The 24,747-nt window shown below is 49.0% G+C and overlaps 2 protein-coding genes across 8 annotated transcripts in view; both read right to left on the bottom strand.

Moving 5' to 3' along the window:
* Positions 1–3,751: 3,751 nt before the first annotated feature.
* On the bottom strand, positions 3,752–15,275 carry rl23a (60S ribosomal protein L23a). Its single transcript, NM_001141301.2, has 5 exons — positions 15,241–15,275; positions 12,274–12,454; positions 11,035–11,211; positions 5,008–5,077; positions 3,752–4,043 (listed from the first exon to the last, which is right to left on the bottom strand). The coding sequence occupies exons 1-5, from the start codon at positions 15,263–15,265 to the stop codon at positions 4,029–4,031; spliced, it is 468 nt and encodes a 155-aa protein (NP_001134773.1). The 5' UTR covers positions 15,266–15,275; the 3' UTR covers positions 3,752–4,028.
* Positions 15,276–17,472: 2,197 nt separating this feature from the next.
* The window catches only part of LOC106604062 (putative inhibitor of apoptosis), a 42,063-nt gene continuing 34,788 nt past the window's right edge, over positions 17,473–24,747 (bottom strand). For 4 of the 7 annotated variants that reach the window (XM_082974838.1, XM_082974839.1, XM_082974840.1 and 1 more), the window contains 4 exons: positions 23,057–23,155; positions 21,919–22,071; positions 20,394–20,435; positions 17,473–20,040 (listed from right to left, as the gene is read on the bottom strand). In XM_082974838.1, the coding sequence (XP_082830964.1) occupies positions 19,847–20,040; positions 20,394–20,435; positions 21,919–22,071; positions 23,057–23,155 (488 nt within the window). In that variant the 3' untranslated portion in view covers positions 17,473–19,846. Of the gene's footprint in view, positions 20,041–20,393; positions 20,436–21,918; positions 22,220–23,056; positions 23,156–24,747 lie in introns of those variants that run through there. The other 3 variants (XR_014392236.1, XR_014392237.1, XM_082974842.1) reach the window with 3 other exon arrangements.

Below are 24,747 nucleotides of genomic sequence, written 5' to 3' on the forward strand. Positions count from 1 at the left end.
CGATTCCAAGACATATATACAGTCACTGCTACATTTGGGGAAGTGGTTACAGCGATGCTCCTTTTCACGACTCGGCCTGTAAAGGGAGCCTGCGCCGAGCGCTCCTTTTCACGACTCGGCCTGTAAAGGGAGCCTGCGCCGAGCGCTCCTTTTCACGACTCGGCCTGTAAAGGGAGCCAGCGCCGAGCACTCCTTTTCCAAACTGAAGATAATTAAACCTGAGGAGCAGCATGGGACAGGAGAGACTGAGTGGGTTGGGCGTTCTGTCCATTGAAAACACCAGGGGAGCTCGGTAATGTGGTGAGGAGCACGGTAATGTGGTGAGGAGCACGGTAATGTGGTGAGGAGCTCAGGAGCACGGTAATGTGGTGAGGAGCACGGTAATGTGGTGAGGAGCACGGTAATGTGGTGAGGAGCTCAGGAGCACGGTAATGTGGTGAGGAGCACGGTAATGTGGTGAGGAGCACGGTAATGTGGTGAGGAGCACGGTAATGTGGTGAGGAGCACGGTAATGTGGTGAGGAGGTCAGGAGCACGGTAATGTGGTGAGGAGCACGGTAATGTGGTGAGGAGCACGGTAATGTGGTGAGGAGCACGGTAATGTGGTGAGGAGCTCAGGAGCACGGTAATGTGGTGAGGAGCACGGTAATGTGGTGAGGAGCTCAGGAGCACGGTAATGTGGTGAGGAGCACGGTAATGTGGTGAGGAGGTCAGGAGCACGGTAATGTGGTGAGGAGCACGGTAATGTGGTGAGGAGGTCAGGAGCACGGTAATGTGGTGAGGAGCACGGTAATGTGGTGAGGAGGTCAGGAGCACGGTAATGTGGTGAGGAGCACGGTAAGGAGCACGGTAATGTGGTGAGGAGCACGGTAATGTGGTGAGGAGCTCAGGAGCACGGTAATGTGGTGAGGAGCTCAGGAGCACGGTAATGTGGTGAGGAGCACGGTAATGTGGTGAGGAGCTCAGGAGCACGGTAATGTGGTGAGGAGCACGGTAATGTGGTGAGGAGCTCAGTAAGGAGCACGGTAATGTGGTGAGGAGCTCAGGAGCACGGTAATGTGGTGAGGAGCACGGTAATGTGGTGAGGAGGTCAGGAGCACGGTAATGTGGTGAGGAGGTCAGGAGCACGGTAATGTGGTGAGGAGCACGGTAATGTGGTGAGGAGGTCAGGAGCATGGTAATGTGGTGAGGAGCACGGTAATGTGGTGAGGAGCACGGTAATGTGGTGAGGAGGTCAGGAGCACGGTAATGTGGTGAGGAGCACGGTAAGGAGCACGGTAATGTGGTGAGGAGGTCAGGAGCACGGTAATGTGGTGAGGAGCACGGTAAGGAGCACGGTAATGTGGTGAGGAGCACGGTAATGTGGTGAGGAGCTCAGGAGCACGGTAATGTGGTGAGGAGGTCAGGAGCACGGTAATGTGGTGAGGAGGTCAGGAGCACGGTAATGTGGTGAGGAGCACGGTAATGTGGTGAGGAGCTCAGGAGCACGGTAATGTGGTGAGGAGCACGGTAATGTGGTGAGGAGCACGGTAATGTGGTGAGGAGCTCAGGAGCACGGTAATGTGGTGAGGAGCACGGTAATGTGGTGAGGAGCACGGTAATGTGGTGAGGAGCACGGTAATGTGGTGAGGAGCACGGTAATGTGGTGAGGAGGTCAGGAGCACGGTAATGTGGTGAGGAGCACGGTAATGTGGTGAGGAGCACGGTAATGTGGTGAGGAGCACGGTAATGTGGTGAGGAGCTCAGGAGCACGGTAATGTGGTGAGGAGCACGGTAATGTGGTGAGGAGCTCAGGAGCACGGTAATGTGGTGAGGAGCACGGTAATGTGGTGAGGAGGTCAGGAGCACGGTAATGTGGTGAGGAGCACGGTAATGTGGTGAGGAGGTCAGGAGCACGGTAATGTGGTGAGGAGCACGGTAATGTGGTGAGGAGGTCAGGAGCACGGTAATGTGGTGAGGAGCACGGTAAGGAGCACGGTAATGTGGTGAGGAGCACGGTAATGTGGTGAGGAGATCAGGAGCACGGTAATGTGGTGAGGAGCACGGTAAGGAGCACGGTAATGTGGTGAGGAGGTCAGGAGCACGGTAATGTGGTGAGGAGGTCAGGAGCACGGTAATGTGGTGAGGAGCACGGTAATGTGGTGAGGAGCACGGTAATGTGGTGAGGAGCACCATTTGGCCTCTGCATGCCTCCGCGACTGCTTCATACAATCCACATGGCGCCTCCGACCACATTATCGGATCAATTATAAATTGGCTTTTAGCGAAGCGTCTCTCCCATCATAAATACATTGAAACCAATCCAAACCCTGTAACTACAGTGCAAGAGACGTCTAAGTAAAAACATGGAACATTCAACAACATTACCATGGTGATGGCACCTTCCCCCTGCCTCCAGTGGATTCAGACTGCTGCAAAGCCTGGTTGTATTCAGTGACATGTTATCGTTCTGAACTTTGCACATAGAAATAGAATGGATAGAGTTCACACAATTTCCTATTTGACAAACAGTTCTGTTCTACACTGCATTTCTATATGTACATTCTCCGGTGCCGACCCGGGTTATCTATTGTGTAGCTTAGTTACACATTTACATTTTAGTCATTTTAGCAGACGCTCTTATCCAGAGCGACTTACAGTAGTGAATGGATACATTTCATTTCATGCATTTTTTTTGTTTGTTGTACTGGCCTCCCGTGGGAATCGAACCCACAACGCTGGCGTTGCAAACACCACGCTCTACCAACTGAGCCACAGGGAAGGCTATAGTGTTGTCAGTGTCGTCTCCTGGCCATAACGGCCTTAAAGCTACTTCAATGCATCAGCTTTCTGATGTTCTGAGTGCGGACATTCCTTCGCCTCGCCGTTCGGTGTCACAGATACACCGGCCCAACTCTGTTGATCAGGGTCAAAGTGCGTGTGTGTGCGAGAGCATCTGTGTGTGTGAGAGCATCTGTGTGTGTGTATACAGAATGTGTCTCTCTCTCTCAGTTCTTGTTCTGTATCTCCCATCGTCTCTGGCAGCCATATTGAGCAGTGAGAGCAGGATGGGGACACACACGGGCAGGAAGAGAGGGATTTAGATGCAAACTTCTGACCATCTCAGGGAAGTAGAGGGAGGGGTCAAAGAAGGCTCTCTCTGATTGGAGGATAGCCTGGCATCCAACAAACCCAGATTCTTCTGTCGAGCTGCCAGATGGTGAAGCGTGATTCATCACTCCAGAAACCGCGTTTCCACTGCTCCAGATTCCAACGGCGGCGAGATTTACACCGCTCCAGCCGACGCTTGGGATGCGCATGATCTTAGGCTTGTGTGCGGCTGCTCGGCCATGGAAAACCATTTCATGACGCTCCAAGCGAAGTTAGCGTGCTGACGTTGCTTCCAGATAAATTTTAGGTCGCCCTCTGTGGCCTACCACTTCGCGGCTGAGCCGTTGTTGCTCCTAGACGTTTCCACTTCACAATAACAGCACTTACAGTTGACCGGGGGGCAGCTCTAGCAGGGAAGAAATTTGACAAACTGACTTGTTGGAAAGGTGGCATCCTATGAGGGTACCATGTTTGATGTTACTGAGCTCCTCAGTACAGGCCATTCTGTCAATGTTTGTCTATGGAGATTGCATGGCGGTGTGCTCGGTTTTAGGCTGAAATAGCTGAACTTGAAGAGGTGTTGACATACTGCTGTATTGATAGTTTATATATAATTATATATATATGATAGTTTATATATAATATAAAGATAGCTGCAGACTGAAGGATTGCACATGTTTATTATGCAACATTTCAACACCAGAACGGGAATATTCAGTGAGCAGGTGTCCCATCCATTCATCGTTCGGTCCATTTCTGGCACCAATCACCTGCAAGTCATGGGATGTTTTTACACTGCTTTATAACAGTTCTCTACGACATGAAATACATCACAACATCCCACCAGACTGAACAGATATCAACCAATGACACACGGGACAAGAGAGCGCGAGGTTTTTAACAAACATTTATTCCTCTGTACATCTCCCCAGCAGCCGGTTAAATGATGCCAATCTGGAACAGACAAGACAGGGATTAGCCAGGATTCATAGGGCAGTTATAAAGACAGGTATTAGCCAGGATTCATAGGGCAGTTATAAAGACAGGTATTAGCCAGGATTCATAGGGCAGTTATAAAGACAGGTATTAGCCAGGATTCATAGGGCAGTTATAAAGACAGGTATTAGCCAGGATTCATAGGGCAGTTATAAAGTATTATTATAGACATAGCCTTGTTATAATGAGTCACAGTGCAGGTGGTCTTTGGCTGGACCCTGGACAAGGAGGGGGGCTGTTGGGGGGACTGGAGGGGGGGGGCTGTTGGGGGAGGAGGGGGCTGTTGGGGGAGGACTGGAGGGGGGGGCTGGAGGGGGGCTGTTGGGGGGACTGGAGGGGGGCTGTTGGGGGGGGGACTGGAGGGGGGCTGTTGGGGGGGACTGGAGGGGGGCTGTTGGGGGAGGAGGGGGGCTGTTGGGGGGGACTGGAGGGAGGGGGGCTGTTGGGGGGGACTGGAGGGGGGGCTGTTGGGGGGGGCTGTTGGGGGGGGACTGGAGGGGGGGGCTGTTGGGGGGGGCTGTTGGGGGGGACTGGAGGGGGGGGCTGTTGGGGGGGGCTGTTGGGGGGGACTGGAGGGGGGGGGCTGTTGGGGGGGACTGGAGGGGGGGGCTGTTGGGGGGGACTGGAGGGGGGGGCTGTTGGGGGGGACTGGAGGGGGGGGCTGTTGGGGGGGAGGGGGGGGCTGGAGGGGGGGGCTGTTGGGGGGGACTGGAGGGGGGGGCTGTTGGGGGGGACTGGAGGGGGGGGGCTGTTGGGGGGGACTGGAGGGGGGACTGGAGGGGGGGGGACTGGAGGGGGGGACTGGAGGGGGGGGACTGGAGGGGGGGGACTGGAGGGGTGGGAAAGTTGGGGAAACACCAACATAGGAAACAGGGTGACATTTTGGTCATTCCGCAGGAGGAGACTTTACCGCCAGTCTCACCTTATTGGCAACATCCAGCGCGTCGTAATCTGGAGCCAAACGGACATATGCCTTCTTCTCCCCATCAGGCCTGGAGGACAGAGGGGATTGTTATTATGTATGCAGATCTCAGTGGGATAAAGAACTCCATTTCCCAGCTGTAGAAGTGGTTCCTTTGAGGACATCTACACTGGGACTGGACCAACACCCAGCGATGGTGGGGGGGGGGGTCGTGCTGAGCACAGTGCCATCATCAATAACTCTTCACTGACTATCTTCAACCAGCTTAGGGCTGTCCCCGAAACAAACAAAAATATATTTAGACCAATCAATTTTAAGATGTATTTTTTCATATATATAGACACCCCGTGTTTGGATAAACGCAGCTATATGCGCACTGAGCTTGTCTGATGCTTTAAGCTCTCAGTTTGATTAAATCAGACACCCATGGAGTCAGGAGTCCTATGGCCACACGGTGTTAAAACATTACAGCGAGTGTGTGACCGGCACATCTCTCCTCCGAGCTGCAGCGAACAGCCACCACAGGAAGTGTTTATGGTGCTGCTTGGGGTTGAGGGTGCAAAATAATTATAGCTATTTACTTTCTTGTTTCTGAAAAGTTCTGTTAACGAAATCCCTCATTTGTTCAGGAAAAACATTATTTTGCCTCAACCCTTCCTCTCTTTACGTTAAACATGTACGCGACCGATAGGGCCTGACGTCTAGCCAATCACAATCACATCAATAAATTGGTTCTAAACTCTAAACACGGTAAAATGAAAATGATGCGGAGGATGTGAAAACTCGGAATGAGGGGGGAATGTTTACTGGTTGTTCAGGAGGGAAAGATCTGTGGAAGACGCGTGATGGAGATCCAGACAAAGGAGGGTATAGGAGCACGTGTTACTAAAACAATAAGTCTGTTCTAACGACAAAATTAAATAAAGCCTATATTACAGCAAAGACTAAAAACAGTTGCATGCATTCGTGAATTGCTGTTGATTTATAGTTTAGGATAATTATTTAAAGCTCCCTTTGTTATTTAAACTGAACTGCTTGATTGCATTTCAAAGCATGAATGACTCGTATGCAGTGTGATGACATGATTGATACAGTAGCCTATATATATATACACACACACACACCAGACACACACTGACCAAAAATATAACTGCAGCATGTAAAGTGTTGGTCCCATGTTTCATGAAGTGAAATAAAAGATCCCAGAAATGTTCCAAGTTTATATCTTTCACATTTTGTGCACAAATGTCTTTACATCCCTGTTAGTGAGCATTTCTCCTTTACCAAGATAATCCATCCACCTGACAGGTGTGGCATTTCAACAAGCTGATTAAACAGCATGATCATTACACAGGTGTACCTTGTGCTGGGGGCAATAAAAGGCCACTGTAAAATGTGCAGTTTTCTTACATCACACAATGCCACTGATGTCAAGTTGAGGTGAGTTCAATTGGCATGCTGGCTACAGGAATAACCACCAGAGCTGCTGTCAGAGAATTGAATGTTCATTTCTTAAAATTTCCATAAGCCGCATCCAAAAGGAGCAAATCAGACCGCTGTCTTGTGCACCATGGGGGGGGGGGGGGGGGGAATGATCAATTTGCGACTACCCTACTAAAGAAATCTCGGTCGACGAAGAGCCCATCAAGTCAACCCCTAAACCAGCGCCACCTCTATCCTGTCAGATGGTCTCCAACTCTACGGTTCAACGTGGAGGGGAACCGCCTCCACTACAGCTACGAAGGTAACGGGGTGACCAGGTCACACAAGCAGGCAGCACAGTACAGTATGGAGTCTAATGGGAGAAGTCAGTTTAGCGGTAGTGATGCCTGGACTACATTCAGGTTAGTAACGTCAGGGTTAGTCCGGTAACGTTAGTCAGGGTTAGTCCGGTAACGTTAGTCAGGGTTAGTCCGGTAACGTCAGGGTTAGTCCAGTAACGTCAGGGTTAGTCCAGTAACATCAGGGTTAGTCCAGTAATGTCAGGGTTAGTCCAGGGTTAGTCCAGTAACGTCAGGGTTAGTCCGGTAACGTTAGTCAGGGTTAGTCCGGTAACGTTAGTCAGGGTTAGTCCAGTAACGTCAGGGTTAGTCCAGTAACGTCAGGGTTAGTCCAGTAACGTCAGGGTTAGTCCAGTAACGTCAGGGTTAGTCCAGGGTTAGTCCAGTAAAGTCAGGGTTAGTCCAGTAATGTCAGGGTTAGTCCAGTAATGTCAGGGTTAGTCCAGGGTTAGTCCAGTAACGTCAGGGTTAGTCCAGTAACGTCAGGGTTAGTCCAGTAACGTCAGGGTTAGTCCAGTAACGTCAGGGTTAGTCCAGGGTTAGTCCAGTAACGTCAGGGTTAGTCCAGTAACGTCAGGGTTAGTCCAGTAACGTCAGGGTTAGTCCAGTAACGTCAGGGTTAGTCCAGTAACGTCAGGGTTAGTCCAGTAACGTCAGGGTTAGTCCAGTAACGTCAGGGTTAGTCCAGTAATGTCAGGGTTAGTCCAGGGTTAGTCCAGTAACGTCAGGGTTAGTCCAGTAATGTCAGGGTTAGTCCAGTAATGTCAGGAAACCGTAAATTCCAGACTATAAGCCGCAACTTGTTTCCCAGGCTTTGAACCTCGCGGCTTAAACAATGACGCGGCTAATATATGGATTTTTCCCGCTTTCACATTTTTTGTTACAAGCCGTGTTTCGTTAAAGCCTGTGTAAAGTTCATTTGTTTCAATGTACCGGTAGGCACCTGCGGCTTATAGACGTGTGCGGCTTATTTATGTTCAAAATAATTTATTTTTTTAAATTCAGTGGGTGCGGCTTATATTCAGGTGCGCTTAATAGTCCGGAAATTATGGTTTATTAAATAGTTATTTACCGGATGAGTGTGTTGACCTTGGCCACATCGATGTCGTACAGCTTCTTGACGGCGTGTTTGATCTGGTAAGGCTAGTAATGGACTGATGAATGGGTCTAGTAGTTAGGATTAGAGGTATACGGGTAGGGTCGTACCTGATGAATGGGTCTAGTAGTTAGGATTAGAGGTATACGGGTAGGGTCGTACCTGATGAATGGGTCTAGTAGTTAGGATTAGAGGTATACGGGTAGGGTCGTACCTGATGAATGGGTCTAGTAGTTAGGATTAGAGGTATACGGGTAGGGTCGTACCTGATGAATGGGTCTAGTAGTTAGGATTAGAGGTATACGGGTAGGGTCGTACCTGATGAATGGGTCTAGTAGTTAGGATTAGAGGTATACGGGTAGGGTCGTACCTGATGAATGGGTCTAGTAGTTAGGATTAGAGGTATACGGGTAGGGTCGTACCTGATGAATGGGTCTAGTAGTTAGGATTAGAGGTATACGGGGAGGGTCGTACCTGATGAATGGGTCTAGTAGTTAGGATTAGAGGTATACGGGTAGGGTCGTACCTGATGAATGGGTCTAGTAGTTAGGATTAGAGGTATACGGGTAGGGTCGTACCTGATGAATGGGGTCTAGTAGTTAGGATTAGAGGTATACGGGTAGGGTCGTACCTGATGAATGGGTCTAGTAGTTAGGATTAGAGGTATACGGGAGGGTCGTATGATGAGGTCGGGTAGGGTCGTACCTGATGAATGGGTCTAGTAGTTAGGATTAGAGGTATACGGGTAGGGTCGTACCTGATGAATGGGTCTAGTAGTTAGGATTAGAGGTATACGGGTAGGGTCGTACCTGATGAATGGGTCTAGTAGTTAGGATTAGAGGTATACGGGTAGGGTCGTACCTGATGAATGGGTCCTAGTAGTTAGGATTAGAGGTATACGGGTAGGGTCGTACCTGATGAATGGGTCTAGTAGTTAGGATTAGAGGTATACGGGTAGGGTCGTACCTGATGAATGGGTCTAGTAGTTAGGATTAGAGGTATACGGGTAGGGTCGTACCTGATGAATGGGTCTAGTAGTTAGGATTAGAGGTATACGGGTAGGGTCGTACCTGATGAATGGGTCTAGTAGTTAGGATTAGAGGTATACGGGTAGGGTCGTACCTGATGAATGGGTCTAGTAGTTAGGATTAGAGGTATACGGGTAGGGTCGTACCTGATGAATGGGTCTAGTAGTTAGGATTAGAGGTATACGGGTAGGGTCGTACCTGATGAATGGGTCTAGTAGTTAGGATTAGAGGTATACGGGTAGGGTCGTACCTGATGAATGGGTCTAGTAGTTAGGATTAGAGGTATACGGGTAGGGTCGTACCTGATGAATGGGTCTAGTAGTTAGGATTAGAGGTATACGGGTAGGGTCGTACCTGATGAATGGGTCTAGTAGTTAGGATTAGAGGTATACGGGTAGGGTCGTACCTGATGAATGGGTCTAGTAGTTAGGATTAGAGGTATACGGGTAGGGTCGTACCTGATGAATGGGTCTAGTAGTTAGGATTAGAGGTATACGGGGAGGGTCGTACCTGATGAATGGGTCTAGTAGTTAGGATTAGAGGTATACGGGTAGGGTCGTACCTGATGAATGGGTCTAGTAGTTAGGATTAGAGGTATACGGGGAGGGTCGTACCTGATGAATGGGTCTAGTAGTTAGGATTAGAGGTATACGGGGAGGGTCGTACCTGATGAATGGGTCTAGTAGTTAGGATTAGAGGTATACGGGTAGGGTCGTACCTGATGAATGGGTCTAGTAGTTAGGATTAGAGGTATAGGGGTAGGGTCGTACCTGATGAATGGGTCTAGTAGTTAGGATTAGAGGTACACGGGTAGGGTCGTACCTGATGAATGGGTCTAGTAGTTAGGATTAGAGGTATACGGGTAGGGTCGTACCTGATGAATGGGTCTAGTAGTTAGGATTAGAGGTATACGGGTAGGGTCGTACCTGATGAATGGGTCTAGTAGTTAGGATTAGAGGTATACGGGTAGGGTCGTACCTGATGAATGGGTCTAGTAGTTAGGATTAGAGGTATAGGGGTAGGGTCGTACCTGATGAATGGGTCTAGTAGTTAGGATTAGAGGTATACGGGTAGGGTCGTACCTGATGAATGGGTCTAGTAGTTAGGATTAGAGGTATACGGGTAGGGTCGTACCTGATGAATGGGTCTAGTAGTTAGGATTAGAGGTATACGGGTAGGGTCGTACCTGATGAATGGGTCTAGTAGTTAGGATTAGAGGTATACGGGTAGGGTCGTACCTGATGAATGGGTCTAGTAGTTAGGATTAGAGGTATACGGGTAGGGTCGTACCTGATGAATGGGTCTAGTAGTTAGGATTAGAGGTATACGGGTAGGGTCGTACCTGATGAATGGGTCTAGTAGTTAGGATTAGAGGTATACGGGTAGGGTCGTACCTGATGAATGGGTCTAGTAGTTAGGATTAGAGGTATACGGGTAGGGTCGTACCTGATGAATGGGTCTAGTAGTTAGGATTAGAGGTATACGGGTAGGGTCGTACCTGATGAATGGGTCTAGTAGTTAGGATTAGAGGTATACGGGTAGGGTCGTACCTGATGAATGGGTCTAGTAGTTAGGATTAGAGGTATACGGGTAGGGTCGTACCTGATGAATGGGTCTAGTAGTTAGGATTAGAGGTATACGGGTAGGGTCGTACCTGATGAATGGGTCTAGTAGTTAGGATTAGAGGTATACGGGTAGGGTCGTACCTGATGAATGGGTCTAGTAGTTAGGATTAGAGGTATACGGGTAGGGTCGTACCTGATGAATGGGTCTAGTAGTTAGGATTAGAGGTATACGGGTAGGGTCGTACCTGATGAATGGGTCTAGTAGTTAGGATTAGAGGTATACGGGTAGGGTCGTACCTGATGAATGGGTCTAGTAGTTAGGATTAGAGGTATACGGGTAGGGTCGTACCTGATGAATGGGTCTAGTAGTTAGGATTAGAGGTATACGGGTAGGGTCGTACCTGATGAATGGGTCTAGTAGTTAGGATTAGAGGTATACAGGTAGGGTCGTACCTGATGAATGGGTCTAGTAGTTAGGATTAGAGGTATACGGGTAGGGTCGTACCTGATGAATGGGTCTAGTAGTTAGGATTAGAGGTATACGGGTAGGGTCGTACCTGATGAGTGTGTTGACCTTGGCCACATCGATGTCGTACAGCTTCTTGACGGCGTGTTTGATCTGGTGCTTGTTGGCCTTGATGTCTACGATGAAGACGAGGGTGTTGTTGTCCTCGATCTTCTTCATGGCAGACTCTGTCGTCAGAGGGAACTTAATGATGGCATAGTGGTCCAACCTGGGAGAGGGGAGGAGAAGGACGGGGGGAGGGAGAGGGGAGGAGAAGGACGGGGGGAGGGAGAGGGGAGGAGAAGGACGGGGGGAGGGAGAGGAGAAGGACGGGGGGAGGGAGAGGAGAAGGACGGGGGGAGGGAGAGGAGAAGGACGGGGGGAGGGAGAGGAGAAGGACGGGGGGAGGGAGAGGAGAAGGACGGGGGGAGGGAGAGGAGAAGGACGGGGGGAGGGAGAGGAGAAGGACGGGGGGAGGGAGAGGAGAAGGACGGGGGGAGGGAGAGGAGAAGGACGGGGGGAGGGAGAGGAGAAGGACGGGGGGAGGGAGAGGAGAAGGACGGGGGGAGGGAGAGGAGAAGGACGGGGGGAGGGAGAGGAGAAGGACGGGGGAGGGAGAGGAGAAGGACAGGGGGAGGGAGAGGAGAAGGACGGGGGGAGGGAGAGGAGAGGAGAAGGACGGGGGGAGGGACAGGGGAGGAGAAGGACGGGGGGAGGGACAGGGGAGGAGAAGGACGGGGGGAGGGAGAGGGGAGGAGAAGGACGGGGGGAGGGAGAGGAGAAGGACAGGGGGAGGGAGAGGGGAGGAGAAGGACAGGGGGAGGGAGAGGGGAGGAGAAGGACGGGGGGAGGGAGAGGAGAAGGACAGGGGGAGGGAGAGGGGAGGAGAAGGACGGGGGGAGGGAGAGGAGAGGAGAAGGACAGGGGGAGGGAGAGGGGAGGAGAAGGACGGGGGGAGGGAGAGGGGAGGAGAAGGACGGGGGGAGGGAGAGGGGAGGAGAAGGACAGGGGGAGGGAGAGGGGAGGAGAAGGACAGGGGGAGGGAGAGGGGAGGAGAAGGACAGGGGGAGGGACAGGGGAGGAGAAGGACGGGGGGAGGGAGAGGGGAGGAGAAGGACAGGGGAGGGAGAGGGGAGGAGAAGGACGGGGGGAGGGAGAGGAGAAGGAAGACGGGGAGAGGGGAGGAGAAGGATGAGCCATCAGGGGTTAATAAGGAGGGAATCCCCCCCCCCCTCATCAGACAAACTGACCTGGACTGAGCCATCAGGGGTTAATAAGCGTAATAACGTACTTATTCCTGCGAGGGGCGCTCTTCCGGGGGTACTTGGGTTGTCTGCGGAGGCGCAGCGTTTTGGGGCGGCGGAAGGTCGGAGAGGTTCTTATCTTCTTCTTCCTCTGGCTGTGGACTCCCTTCAGAACAGCCTTCTTGGCCTTTAGGGCTTTCACCTTGGCCTCGGTCTTGGCAGGGACAGCTACAGAGGGAGAGAAGACGTTAAGACTGGGACAGCTACAGAGGGAGAGAAGACGTTAAGACTGGGACAGCTACAGAGGGAGAGAAGACGTTAAGACTGGGACAGCTACAGAGGGAGAGAAGACGTTAAGACTGGGACAGCTACAGAGGAGAGAGAAGACGTTAAGACTGGGACAGCTACAGAGGGAGAGAAGACGTTAAGACTGGGACAGCTACAGAGGGAGAGAAGACGTTAAGACTGGGACAGCTACAGAGGGAGAGAAGACGTTAAGACTGGGTTTAGACTGGGACAGCTACAGAGGGAGAGAAGACGTTAAGACTGGGTTTAGACTGGGACAGCTACAGAGGGAGAGAAGACGTTAAGACTGGGTTTAGGCAGGGACAGCTACAGAGGGAGAGAAGACGTTAAGACTGGGTTTAGGCAGGGACAGCTACAGAGGGAGAGAAGACGTTAAGACTGGGACAGCTACAGAGGGAGAGAAGACGTTAAGACTGGGACAGCTACAGAGGGAGAGAAGACGTTAAGACTGGGTTTAGACTGGGACAGCTACAGAGGGAGAGAAGACGTTAAGACTGGGTTTAGGCAGGGACAGCTACAGAGGGAGAGAAGACGTTAAGACTGGGTTTAGGCAGGGACAGCTACAGAGGGAGAGAAGACGTTAAGACTGGGTTTAGGCAGGGACAGCTACAGAGGGAGAGAAGACGTTAAGACTGGGTTTAGACTGGGACAGCTACAGAGAGAGAGAAGACGTTAAGACTGGGTTTAGACTGGGACAGCTACAGAGGGAGAGAAGACGTTAAGACTGGGTTTAGGCAGGGACAGCTACAGAGGGAGAGAAGACGTTAAGACTGGGTTTAGGCAGGGACAGCTACAGAGGGCAGGGAACATTAACTGGTTAGAGGGTGGATGTTAAAACAGATTGCTATCATCCAGGCATTTAAACACCAAATCCGGTTGCAAAGAAATGTAAGAGGAAATGGGGGATTTGAGTAGGAATTCACGTTGATTTGTCTGAGCAGAAGAACGAAGTAGTCGCCCCATCATGGACCATGGTCTATAGGGACATCTAAAAACGTAACTGAGTGTTCGAGTTCTGGGCCAGATCTCCCAAAAACACCTTCAGGCTACGCTTATCGGTAGAACAGGTTGCCGTTTCTCAAAACAGTCTGTATTAATGTTGCACCTGAAATCCCAAGTCCGGGCTCTGGCTGGGCCACTCAAGGACATTCGGAGTCTTATCCCGAAGCCCCTCCTGGGTTGTCTTGGCTGTGTGTTTAGGGTCGTTGTCCTGTTGGGAAGTGAACCTTCGCCCCAGTCTGATGTATTGAGTGCTCTGGAGCAGGTTTTCATAAGGATCTCTCAGTACTTTGCTCCGTTCATCTTTGCCTCTATCCTGACTAGTCTCCCAGTCCCTGCCGGTGAAAAACATCCCCACAGCATGATTCTGCCACCACCATGCTTCACCGTAGGGATGCTGCCAGGTTTCCTCCAGACGTGACGCTTGGCATTCAGGCCCAAGAGTTCAATCTTGGTTTCATCAGACCAGAGAATCTTGTTTCTCATGGTCTGAGAGTCTTTAGGTGCCTTTTCGCAAACTCCAAGAGGGCTGTCATGTGCCTTTTACTGAGGAGTGGCTTCCGTCTGGCCACTCTACCATAAAGGCCTGATTGGTTGAGCGCTGCAGAGATGTTTTTCCTTCAGGAAGGTTCTCCCATCTCTACAGAGGAACTCTGGAGCTCTGTCAGTGACCATCGGGTTCTTGGTCACCTCCTGAAGCAAGGCCCTTCTCCCCTGATTGCTTAAAGCCAGCTCTCTAAAGCCTCTATTCTGAAATCACTGTAAACCCTATGACAGTTACATTTCACTTTGTATGGATTCATTGTCGAGGTAGAGGACCTTGTGCATTTATTAAGGTAAACTAAACCCAGTGTTTATATCCCAGGACAAAGCAGCTAGCAACAGCAAGCTTGTTAGCTAAAATGACATGAATGTTTCATGCGTTTCGACCCGTCCCAAAATAAATATAGTTTGTTCAGAGTTCATTTTGATATTTCAGCCTGCGAGTCCAGAACCAACATGAGTACCACCAGACTGGGAAATGACATCAGCTATAGCAGCTGAAGCACGTTAACTAGCTAGTTATGACCGCACATAGCTAGTTATAACTACACATAGCTAGTTATAACTACACATAGCTAGTTATGACTGCACATAGCTAGTTCTGACCGCACATAGCTAGTTATAACTACACATAGCTAGTTATAACTACACATAGCTAGTTATAACTACACATAGCTAGTTATAACTACACATAGCTAGTTATAACTACACTAATGGGCATTTTGATAGTAGATAATGTACTTGTACAATAACGAACCGTTTGTATGTAGGGCCATTCAACAATATTGGCTAAGTAGCTGGCTAACGTTAGCCTAGCTAGAAGTTAGCATGCATCTGCCACACAGCACTACAAGGGCAATAACCTGACAAAACCAGCATGTGCCCCAATGTAAGAGGACCTTAGAAACAGTGATTATTAGACCACACAGAGACAGAGTAGTCCAGTGTTAATCCAGGAGGAATTAGACAGGATACATAACAGGCCAACGTGGACCTGGTGTCGCTGCCAGCCGGCTGCACCGTCCCACATCTACTGACCCCAGACAAAATATTTTCATCGGTATAATATAGCTATATGTTAATCTTGGTAAACATGTACATACAACATACGTGGTTGTGCATTTTATCTGACTTTACGGGGGAAAACAATGAAGAGATTGACGAACCTTCCTTCTTCGCCTTCGGTGCCATGTTGAGAAAGGAAGAGTTACCGGGGTTTCCACTGCTGTCATCCAGGGGCGAGAAAACGGCACTCAAATATCGCGACACTGGCGAACTGCATCATGGTACTTGTGGTTAGAGGTCACCATTTCTCAGACGAGGCAAAAAATATTTGGAATTACATACTGCTACATAGGAACTGTAGATCAGTGGACTACAGCACACTATGTGTTGTTGGGTAGATATAACAGTGGGTGTAGAGGGTACCAGGTGTGTTGTTGGGTAGATATAACAGTGGGTGTAGAGGGTACCAGGTGTGTTGTTGGGTAGATATAACAGTGGGTGTAGAGGGTACCAGGTGTGTTGTTGGGTAGATATAACAGTGGGTGTAGAGGGTACCAGGTGTGTTGTTGGGTAGATATAACAGTGGGTGTAGAGGGTACCAGGTGTGTTGTTGGGTAGATATAACAGTGGGTGTAGAGGGTACCAGGTGTGTTGTTGGGTAGATATAACAGTGGGTGTAGAGGGTACCAGGTGTGTTGTTGGGTAGATATAACAGTGGGTGTAGAGGGTACCAGGTGTGTTGTTGGGTAGATATAACAGTGGGTGTAGAGGGTACCAGGTGTGTTGTTGGGTAGATATAACAGTGGGTGTAGAGGGTACCAGGTGTGTTGTTGGGTAGATATAACAGTGGGTGTAGAGGGTACCAGGTGTGTTGTTGGGTAGATATAACAGTGGGTGTAGAGGGTACCAGGTGTGTTGTTGGGTAGATATAACAGTGGGTGTAGAGGGTACCAGGTGTGTTGTTGGGTAGATATAACAGTGGGTGTAGAGGGTACCAGGTGTGTTGTTGGGTAGATATAACAGTGGGTGTAGAGGGTACCAGGTGTGTTGTTGGGTAGATATAACAGTGGGTGTAGAGGGTACCAGGTGTGTTGTTGGGTAGATATAACAGTGGGTGTAGAGGGTACCAGGTGTGTTGTTGGGTAGATGGGACAGTGGGTGTAGAGGGTACCAGGTGTGTTGTTGGGTAGATATAACAGTGGGTGTAGAGGGTACCAGGTGTGTTGTTGGGTAGATATAACAGTGGGTGTAGAGGGTACCAGGTGTGTTGTTGGGTAGATATAACAGTGGGTGTAGAGGGTACCAGGTGTGTTGTTGGGTAGATATAACAGTGGGTGTAGAGGGTACCAGGTGTGTTGTTGGGTAGATATAACAGTGGGTGTAGAGGGTACCAGGTGTGTTGTTGGGTAGATATAACAGTGGGTGTAGAGGGTACCAGGTGTGTTGTTGGGTAGATATAACAGTGGGTGTAGAGGGTACCAGGTGTGTTGTTGGGTAGATATAACAGTGGGTGTAGAGGGTACCAGGTGTGTTGTTGGGTAGATATAACAGTGGGTGTAGAGGGTACCAGGTGTGTTGTTGGGTAGATATAACAGTGGGTGTAGAGGGTACCAGGTGTGTTGTTGGGTAGATATAACAGTGGGTGTAGAGGGTACCAGGTGTGTTGTTGGGTAGATATAACAGTGGGTGTAGAGGGTACCAGGTGTGTTGTTGGGTAGATATAACAGTGGGTGTAGAGGGTACCAGGTGTGTTGTTGGGTAGATATAACAGTGGGTGTAGAGGGTACCAGGTGTGTTGTTGGGTAGATATAACAGTGGGTGTAGAGGGTACCAGGTGTGTTGTTGGGTAGATATAACAGTGGGTGTAGAGGGTACCAGGTGTGTTGTTGGGTAGATGGGACAGTGGGTGTAGAGGGTACCAGGTGTGTTGTTGGGTAGATATAACAGTGGGTGTAGAGGGTACCAGGTGTGTTGTTGGGTAGATATAACAGTGGGTGTAGAGGGTACCAGGTGTGTTGTTGGGTAGATATAACAGTGGGTGTAGAGGGTACCAGGTGTGTTGTTGGGTAGATATAACAGTGGGTGTAGAGGGAACCAGGTGTGTTGTTGGGTAGATATAACAGTGGGTGTAGAGGGTACCAGGTGTGTTGTTGGGTAGATATAACAGTGGGTGTAGAGGGAACCAGGTGTGTTGTTGGGTAGATATAACAGTGGGTGTAGAGGGTACCAGGTGTGTTGTTGGGTAGATATAACAGTGGGTGTAGAGGGTACCAGGTGTGTTGTTGGGTAGATATAACAGTGGGTGTAGAGGGAACCAGGTGTGTTGTTGGGTAGATATAACAGTGGGTGTAGAGGGTACCAGGTGTGTTGTTGGGTAGATATAACAGTGGGTGTAGAGGGTACCAGGTTGTATTTATTTTTAAAATGTAACTTTTATTTAACTTAACAAGTCAGTTAAGAACAAATTCTTATTTGGAATGAATGATACATCTCACTTAAAAGATTTTTCAACATCATGTCTTTCCAGAAGAAAAACATTACAAATTTAACATCAGAATAATCATCTTGGCCTTTACATGCGACGGCCTTGACTGCCTGTTACATACGCCCCTACGTTCCAAATGTCATCTTATTTGCTCTATAGTGCACTACTAATTTCACCAGTTCCCTATGTGCCCTAAATAGGGAATAGGGTGCTATTCGGGATGCAAAGGCCTTTACTGGTTACTACACATCATCTGTCCAGTTTTAACTACAGGTTATAGTTGTATGCTCTATCAATGGACTGATTACATAGATGGACAATTATAGTTAGGCTGTTATATAACCCCATGCATTCCAACAGAGTTCTGTAATGTGTATATCTATACAGGAACATATTAGTTCAGGGTTAAGCAGGTACTTTAACAGGCTACATTCCGATATGATTAGAGACGATGCTGATGGGATAGTGGCAAACTCCAGTCCTAATGTCAAACTCCAGTCCTAATGTCAAACTCCAGTCCTAATGGCAAACTCCAGTCCTAATGTCAAACTCCAGTCCTAATGTCAAACTCCAGTCCTAATGTCAAAACTCCAGTCCTAATGTCAAACTCCAGTCCTAATGTCAAACTCCAGTCCTAATGTCAAACTCCAGTCCTAATGGCAAACTCCAGTCCTAATGGCAAACTCCAGTCCTAATGGCAAACTCCAGTCCTAATGTCAAACTCCAGTCCTAACTCCAGTCCTAATGTCAAACTCCAGTCCTAATGTCAAACTCCAGTCCTAATGTCAAACTCCAGTCCTAATGTCAAACTCCAGGCCCAATGGCAAACTCCAGTCCTAATGGCAAACTCCAGTCCTAATGGCAAACTCCAGTCCTAATGGCAAACTCCAGTCCTAATGGCAAACTCCAGTCCTAATGTCAAACTCCAGTCCTCGAGGGTCGAGTGTCTGCGGGTTTTCACTACTCTCTTGTACTTGATTGATCAATAAAAGGTCACTGATTAGTTAGTACCTCCCATCACCTGTCTAGGTCTTATTGATTAGCAAGGAACTCCCCTCACCTGACTGTCTAGGTCTTATTGATTAGTTAGTACGTCCCCTCACCTGTCTAGGTCTTATTGATTAACTAGGAACTCCCCTCACCTGTCTAGGTCTTATTGATTAACTAGGAACTCCCCTCACCTGACTGTCTAGGTCTTATTGATTAGTTAGGAACTCCCCTCACCTGACTGTCTAGGTCTTATTGATTAACTAGGAACTCCCCTCACCTGTCTAGGTCTTATTGATTAACTAGGAACTCCCCTCACCTGACTGTCTAGGTCTTATTGATTAGTTAGTACCTCCCCTCACCTGACCGTCTAGATCTTTATTGATTAGTTAGTACCTCCCCTCACCTGTCTAGATCTTTATTGATTAGTTAGTACGTCCCCTCACCTGTCTAGGTCTTATTGATTAACTAGGAACTCCCCTCACCTGACTGTCTAGGTCTTATTGATTAGCTAGGAACTCCCCTCACCTGACTGTCTAGGTCTTATTGATTAGTTAGTACCTCCCCTCACCTGACTGTCTAGGTCTTATTGATTAGCTAGGAACTCCCCTCACCTGTCTAGGTCTTATTGATTAGTTAGGAACTCCCCTCACCTGACTGTCTAGGTCTTATTGATTAGTTAGTACCTCCCCTCACCTGACTGTCTAGATCTTTATTGATTAACTAGGAACTCCCCTCACCTGACTGTCTAGATCTTTATTGATTAGTTAGGAACTCCCCTCACCTGACTAGGTCTTTATTGATTAGTTAGTACGTCCCCTCACCTGTCTAGGTCTTATTGATTAGTTAGTACCTCCCCTCACCTGACTGTCTAGATCTTTATTGATTAACTAGGAACTCCCCTCACCTGACTGTCTAGGTCTTATTGATTAACTAGGAACTCCCCTCACCTGACTGTCTAGGTCTTTATTGATTAGTTAGTACCTCCCCTCACCTGACTGTCTAGGTCTTTATTGATTAGTTAGGAACTCCCCTCACCTGACTGTCTAGGTCTTTATTGATTAGTTAGGAACTCCCCTCACCTGACTGTCTAGGTCTTTATTGATTAGTTAGGAACTCCCCTCACCTGATTCTCTATGAATTCATTGGACACTAAATGAAAGGAGGTAAGAAATAGGAGCAAACACAGCCGTCCAGGAATAGAGATGGACACGCTTGGAACAGACTGTTGGTAGCTGTTCTCCAGGAGTAGAAGTTTGACAGTGTTAGAAGGGGCCCTGTTTCCTGGAGGTCTCCTAGGAGAGGAAGGTTCGGACGGTGCCTTTGACCAGTCCTCTGCAGATGGGACATTTCCTCAGAGAGGGAGCACAGTCCTTACAGACCACCAGGTGACCACACGGGATGAAGACAATGTTCACCTCCTTGTCCATACACACCTTACAGGTCCGCTCCTCCTGCAATCGCCGTAGCTGCTCTTCCATCGGCAGGTCTGGAGAGGAGGAGGAGGAGGGAGGGAGGAAGGGAGGGAGGGAAGGGAGGGAGGGAAGGGAGGGAGGGAGGGAGGGAGGGAGGGAGGAAGGGAGGGAGGAAGGGAGGGAGGGAGGGGAGGGAGGGAGGGAGGGAGAGAGAGAGGGAGGGAGGGAGAGAGGGAGGGAGGGAGAGGAGGGAGGGAGGGAGGGAGATGGAAGAATAGATAAGTAAGTATGGAGAGACATAAAGCAGGCATTCTCTCCCCCCTTCCCATTGGATGAGGAGACTGACCCCACCCATCCCAGTTCCAAGGCCGCCGGTCTCAGCCACAGCTGAAAGCAGCCCAGTGTGTGTATGTGAAAGTGTGTGTACCTGAGAGATCTTGACTCGGTGATGCGGCTTCATTTGCCTGGGCTGAAAGGTGCATCGAGAACAAGAATTAAACAGAAGTCTGAAATGAAATGAAACTGAGTTGGACTGAACTGGTACTAACTAGGCTAGACAGGATGTCGGTCAGATGATGTCACGGAGTAGGGCTTTATCACAGAGTTGATTGGCTACTTAGATCAGTTGTGTTCCTGAACTCTAACCCCTGACCCCAGCCCTACCCACCAATCATTCTCACAGTGACATGGTCAGAACTTCTCTCCACCCATGCCAAACCTGGAGGACTGGACTACTGTTTAGGGAGTTAGGGAACTAGGGAGTGAGGGGTTAGGGGGCTAGGGAGTGAGGGGTTAGGGGGCTAAGGAGTTAGGGAACTAAGGAATGAGAGGCCAAGGGGGCTAGGAGTTAGGGAACTAGGGAGTGAGGGGTTAGGGGGCTAGGAGTTAGGGAACTAGGGAGTGAGAGGTTATGGGGCTAGGAGTTAGGGAACTAAGGAGTGAGGGGTTAGGGAACTAGGGAGTGAGAGGTTAGGGGGCTAGGAGTTAGGGAACTAGGGAGTGAGGGGTTAGGGGGCTAGGAGTTAGGGAACTAGGGAGTGAGGGGTTAGGGGCTAGGAGTTAGGGAACTAGGGAGTGAGGGGTTAGGGGGCTAGGAGTTAGGGAACTAGGGAGTGAGAGGTTAGGGGGCTAGGAGTTAGGGAACTAGGGAGTGAGGGGTTAGGGGGCTAGGAGTTAGGGAACTAAGGAGTGAGAGGCCAGGGGGCTAGGAGTAGGGAACTAGGGAGTGAGAGGTCAGGGGGGCTAGGAGTTAGGGAACTAGGGAGTGAGATGCCAGGGGGCTAGGAGTTAGGGAACTAGGGAGTGAGGGGTTAGGGGGCTAGGAGTTAGGGAACTAAGGAGTGAGGGGTTAGGGGGCTAGGAGTTAGGGAACTAGGGAGTGAGGGGTTAGGGAACTAAGGAGTGAGGGGTTAGGGAACTAAGGAGTGAGGGGTTAGGGGGCTAGGAGTTAGGGAACTAAGGAGTGAGGGGTTAGGGGCTAGGAGTTAGGTAACTAGGGAGTGAGGGGTTAGGGGGCTAGGAGTTAGGGAACTAAGGAGTGAGGGGTTAGGGGCTAGGAGTTAGGTAACTAGGGAGTGAGGGGTTAGGGAACTAAGGAGTGAGGGGTTAGGGAACTAGGAGTTAGGGAACTAAGGAGTGAGGGGTTAGGGGCTAGGAGTTAGGGAACTAGGGAGTGAGGGGTTAGGGGGCTAGGAGTTAGGGAACTAAGGAGTGAGGGGTTAGGGGGCTAGGAGTTAGGGAACTAAGGAGTGAGGGGTTAGGGGGCTAGGAGTTAGGGAACTAAGGAGTGAGGGGTGATGGTTTACCCATGAGGTCTCTGAGCAGGTTAGAGGTTAGAGGTGATGTTTTACCCATGAGGTCTCTGAGCAGGTTAGGGGTTAAAGGTCAGAAGGAAGGTTTACCCATGAGGTCTCTGAGCAGGTTAGGGGTTAAAGGTCAGAAGGAAGGTTTACCCATGAGGTCTCTGAGCAGGTAGACATCGTTCTTCTGGATCCAGTTCCTGAAGACCTCAGCTGCTGCGTTCCCTTTAGTCAGCACCAAGTCTATCAGCCTGGCTGTCTGCTGCTGGGAGGACTGGCCCTGGAGACTACTGTATTCCTCTCCACCTAGAAGGTCAGGGGGTTAAAGGTCAGCTGCTGCTGAGAGGACTGGCCCTGGAGACTACTGTATTCCTCTCCACCTAGAAGGTCAGGGGGTTAAAGGTCAGCTGCTGCTGAGAGGACTGGCCCTGGAGACTACTGTATTCCTCTCCACCTGAAGAGACAGGGGTCAGAGGTCACTCTTCAGAACATAAATATTTTACTATAGTAGAAGATAGTAGTATTTAAATGTACTGTGGTAGTATATTAGTAGTACTGTAGATAAACATACTGATGATGTTCTGCTTTCTGAGGTGGTCCAGGATCGACTCTTCACAAATATAGTACTTTAATGTAGTAACTAGTAGTATATAATTTACTGCCCTTAAGTGCAGGATGCCGCTGGTATAGTATTAGTAGCTAGTAGTGTATAACATGTAGTGGTATATTAGTAGTATTATATAACATGTAGTAGTATATTAGTAGTAGCTAGTAGTATATAACATGTAGTAGTACATAACATGTAGTATATTAGTATTATATAACATGTAGTAGTATATTAGTAGTAGTTAGTAGTATATAACCTGTAGTATATAACATGTAGTAGTATATTAGTAGTAGCAGCTAGTATTATATAACATGTAGTAGTAGTAGCTATGTGGTATATAACATGTAGTATATAACATGTAGTAGTATATTAGTAGTAGTATATAACATGTAGTAGTATATAACATGTAGTAGTATATTAGTAGTAGTATATAACATGTAGTAGTATATTAGTAGTAGTATATAACATGTAGTAGTATATTAGTAGTAGCTAGTAGTATATAACATGTAGTAGTATATAACATGTAGTAGTATATTAGTAGTAGCTAGTAGTATATAACATGTAGTATATTAGTAATATATAACATGTAGTAGTATATTGGTAGTAGCTAGTAGTATATAACATGTAGTATATTAGTAGTATATAACATGTAGTAGTATATTAGTAGTATATAAGCAGACATACTGATGACGTTCTGCTCTCGGAGGTGCTCCAGGACAGACTCAACACTCTTCAGACGCTGGACCAACGCTGCCTGGTGTCTCTTCAAGAATGAATGACCGTCTGGAGGAGGGAGAGAGGGAGAGAGGGAGGGAGAGTGGGAGAGAGAGGGAGAGAGAGGATGGGGGAGGGAGAGAGAGGATGGGAGAGGGAGAGAGAGGATGGGAGAGGGAGAGAGAGGATGGGAGAGGGAGAGAGAGAAAGAGAGGGGGGCAGGGGGATAGCGAGGGAGAGAGAGAAAGCGAGAGGGGGCAGGGGGAGAGAGAGGGAGGGAGAGAGAGAAAGCGAGAGGGGGGGAGAGAGAAAGCGAGAGGGGGCAGGGGGAGGGAGAGGGAGGGAGAGAGAAAGCGAGAGGGGGGCAGGGGGAGAGAGAGGGAGGGTGAGAGAAAGCGAGAGGGGGGCAGGGGGAGAGAGAGGGAGGGAGAGAGAGAGAAAGTGAGAGGGGGCAGGGGGAGAGAGGATGGGGGAGGAAGGGAGAGAGAGAAAGCGAGAGGGGGAAGGGGGAGAGAGGGAGGGAGAGAGAGAGAGAGAGGGGGGGCAGGGGGAGAGAGGGAGGGAGAGAGAGAGAGAGAGGGGGAAGGGGGAGAGAGGGAGGGAGAGAGAAAGCGAGAGGGGGCAGGGGGAGAGAGGGGGAGAGAGAGTTAGGTTCACTTGGGGAGAATCTCAATTGTATAGTATCAGCTACTCTTCCTGGAGGACAACATTCTTTTGGCAAAAATAAAAATGGTATAATATTATTACACCACTACACCACCACTACATATCTACAATACAACATTTATAACACTACCACTACACTACCACTACCACTACACCACCACTACATATCTACAATACAACATTTATAACACTACCACTACACTACCACTACACCACCACTAAACTACCACTACACTACCACTACTACCACACCACCACTACACTACCACTACACTACACCACCACTACACTACCACTACACCACCACTACACTACCACTACACCACCACTACATATCTACAATACAACATTTATAACACTACCACTACACTACCACTACACCACCACTACACTACCACTACACTACCACTACACTACACTACACTACCACTACACCACCACTACACTACCACTACCACTACACCACCACTACACTACCACTACACCACCACTACATATCTACAATACAACATTTATAACACTACCACTACACTACCACTACACTACCACTACAATACAACATTTATAATACTACCACTACACCACCACCACTACACCACCACTACACCACCACTACATATCTACAATACAACATTTATAACACTACCACTACACCACCACTACACTACCACTACACTACACCACCACTACACTACCACTACACTACACCACCACACTACCACTACCACTACACCACCACTACACTACCACTACATATCTACAATACAACATTTATAATACTACCACTACACCACCACCACTACACTACCACTACACCACCACTACACCACCACCACTACACTACCACTACATATCTACAATACAACATTTATAACACTACCACTACACTACCACTACACCACCACTACACTACCACTACACTACCACTACCACTACACCACCACACTACCACTACCACTACACCACCACTACACTACCACTACATATCTACAATA

Source organism: Salmo salar, chromosome 04 (assembly GCF_965601325.2).
Source record: "Salmo salar chromosome 04, fSalSal1, whole genome shotgun sequence".
Lineage (NCBI taxonomy): Eukaryota > Metazoa > Chordata > Actinopteri > Salmoniformes > Salmonidae > Salmo > Salmo salar.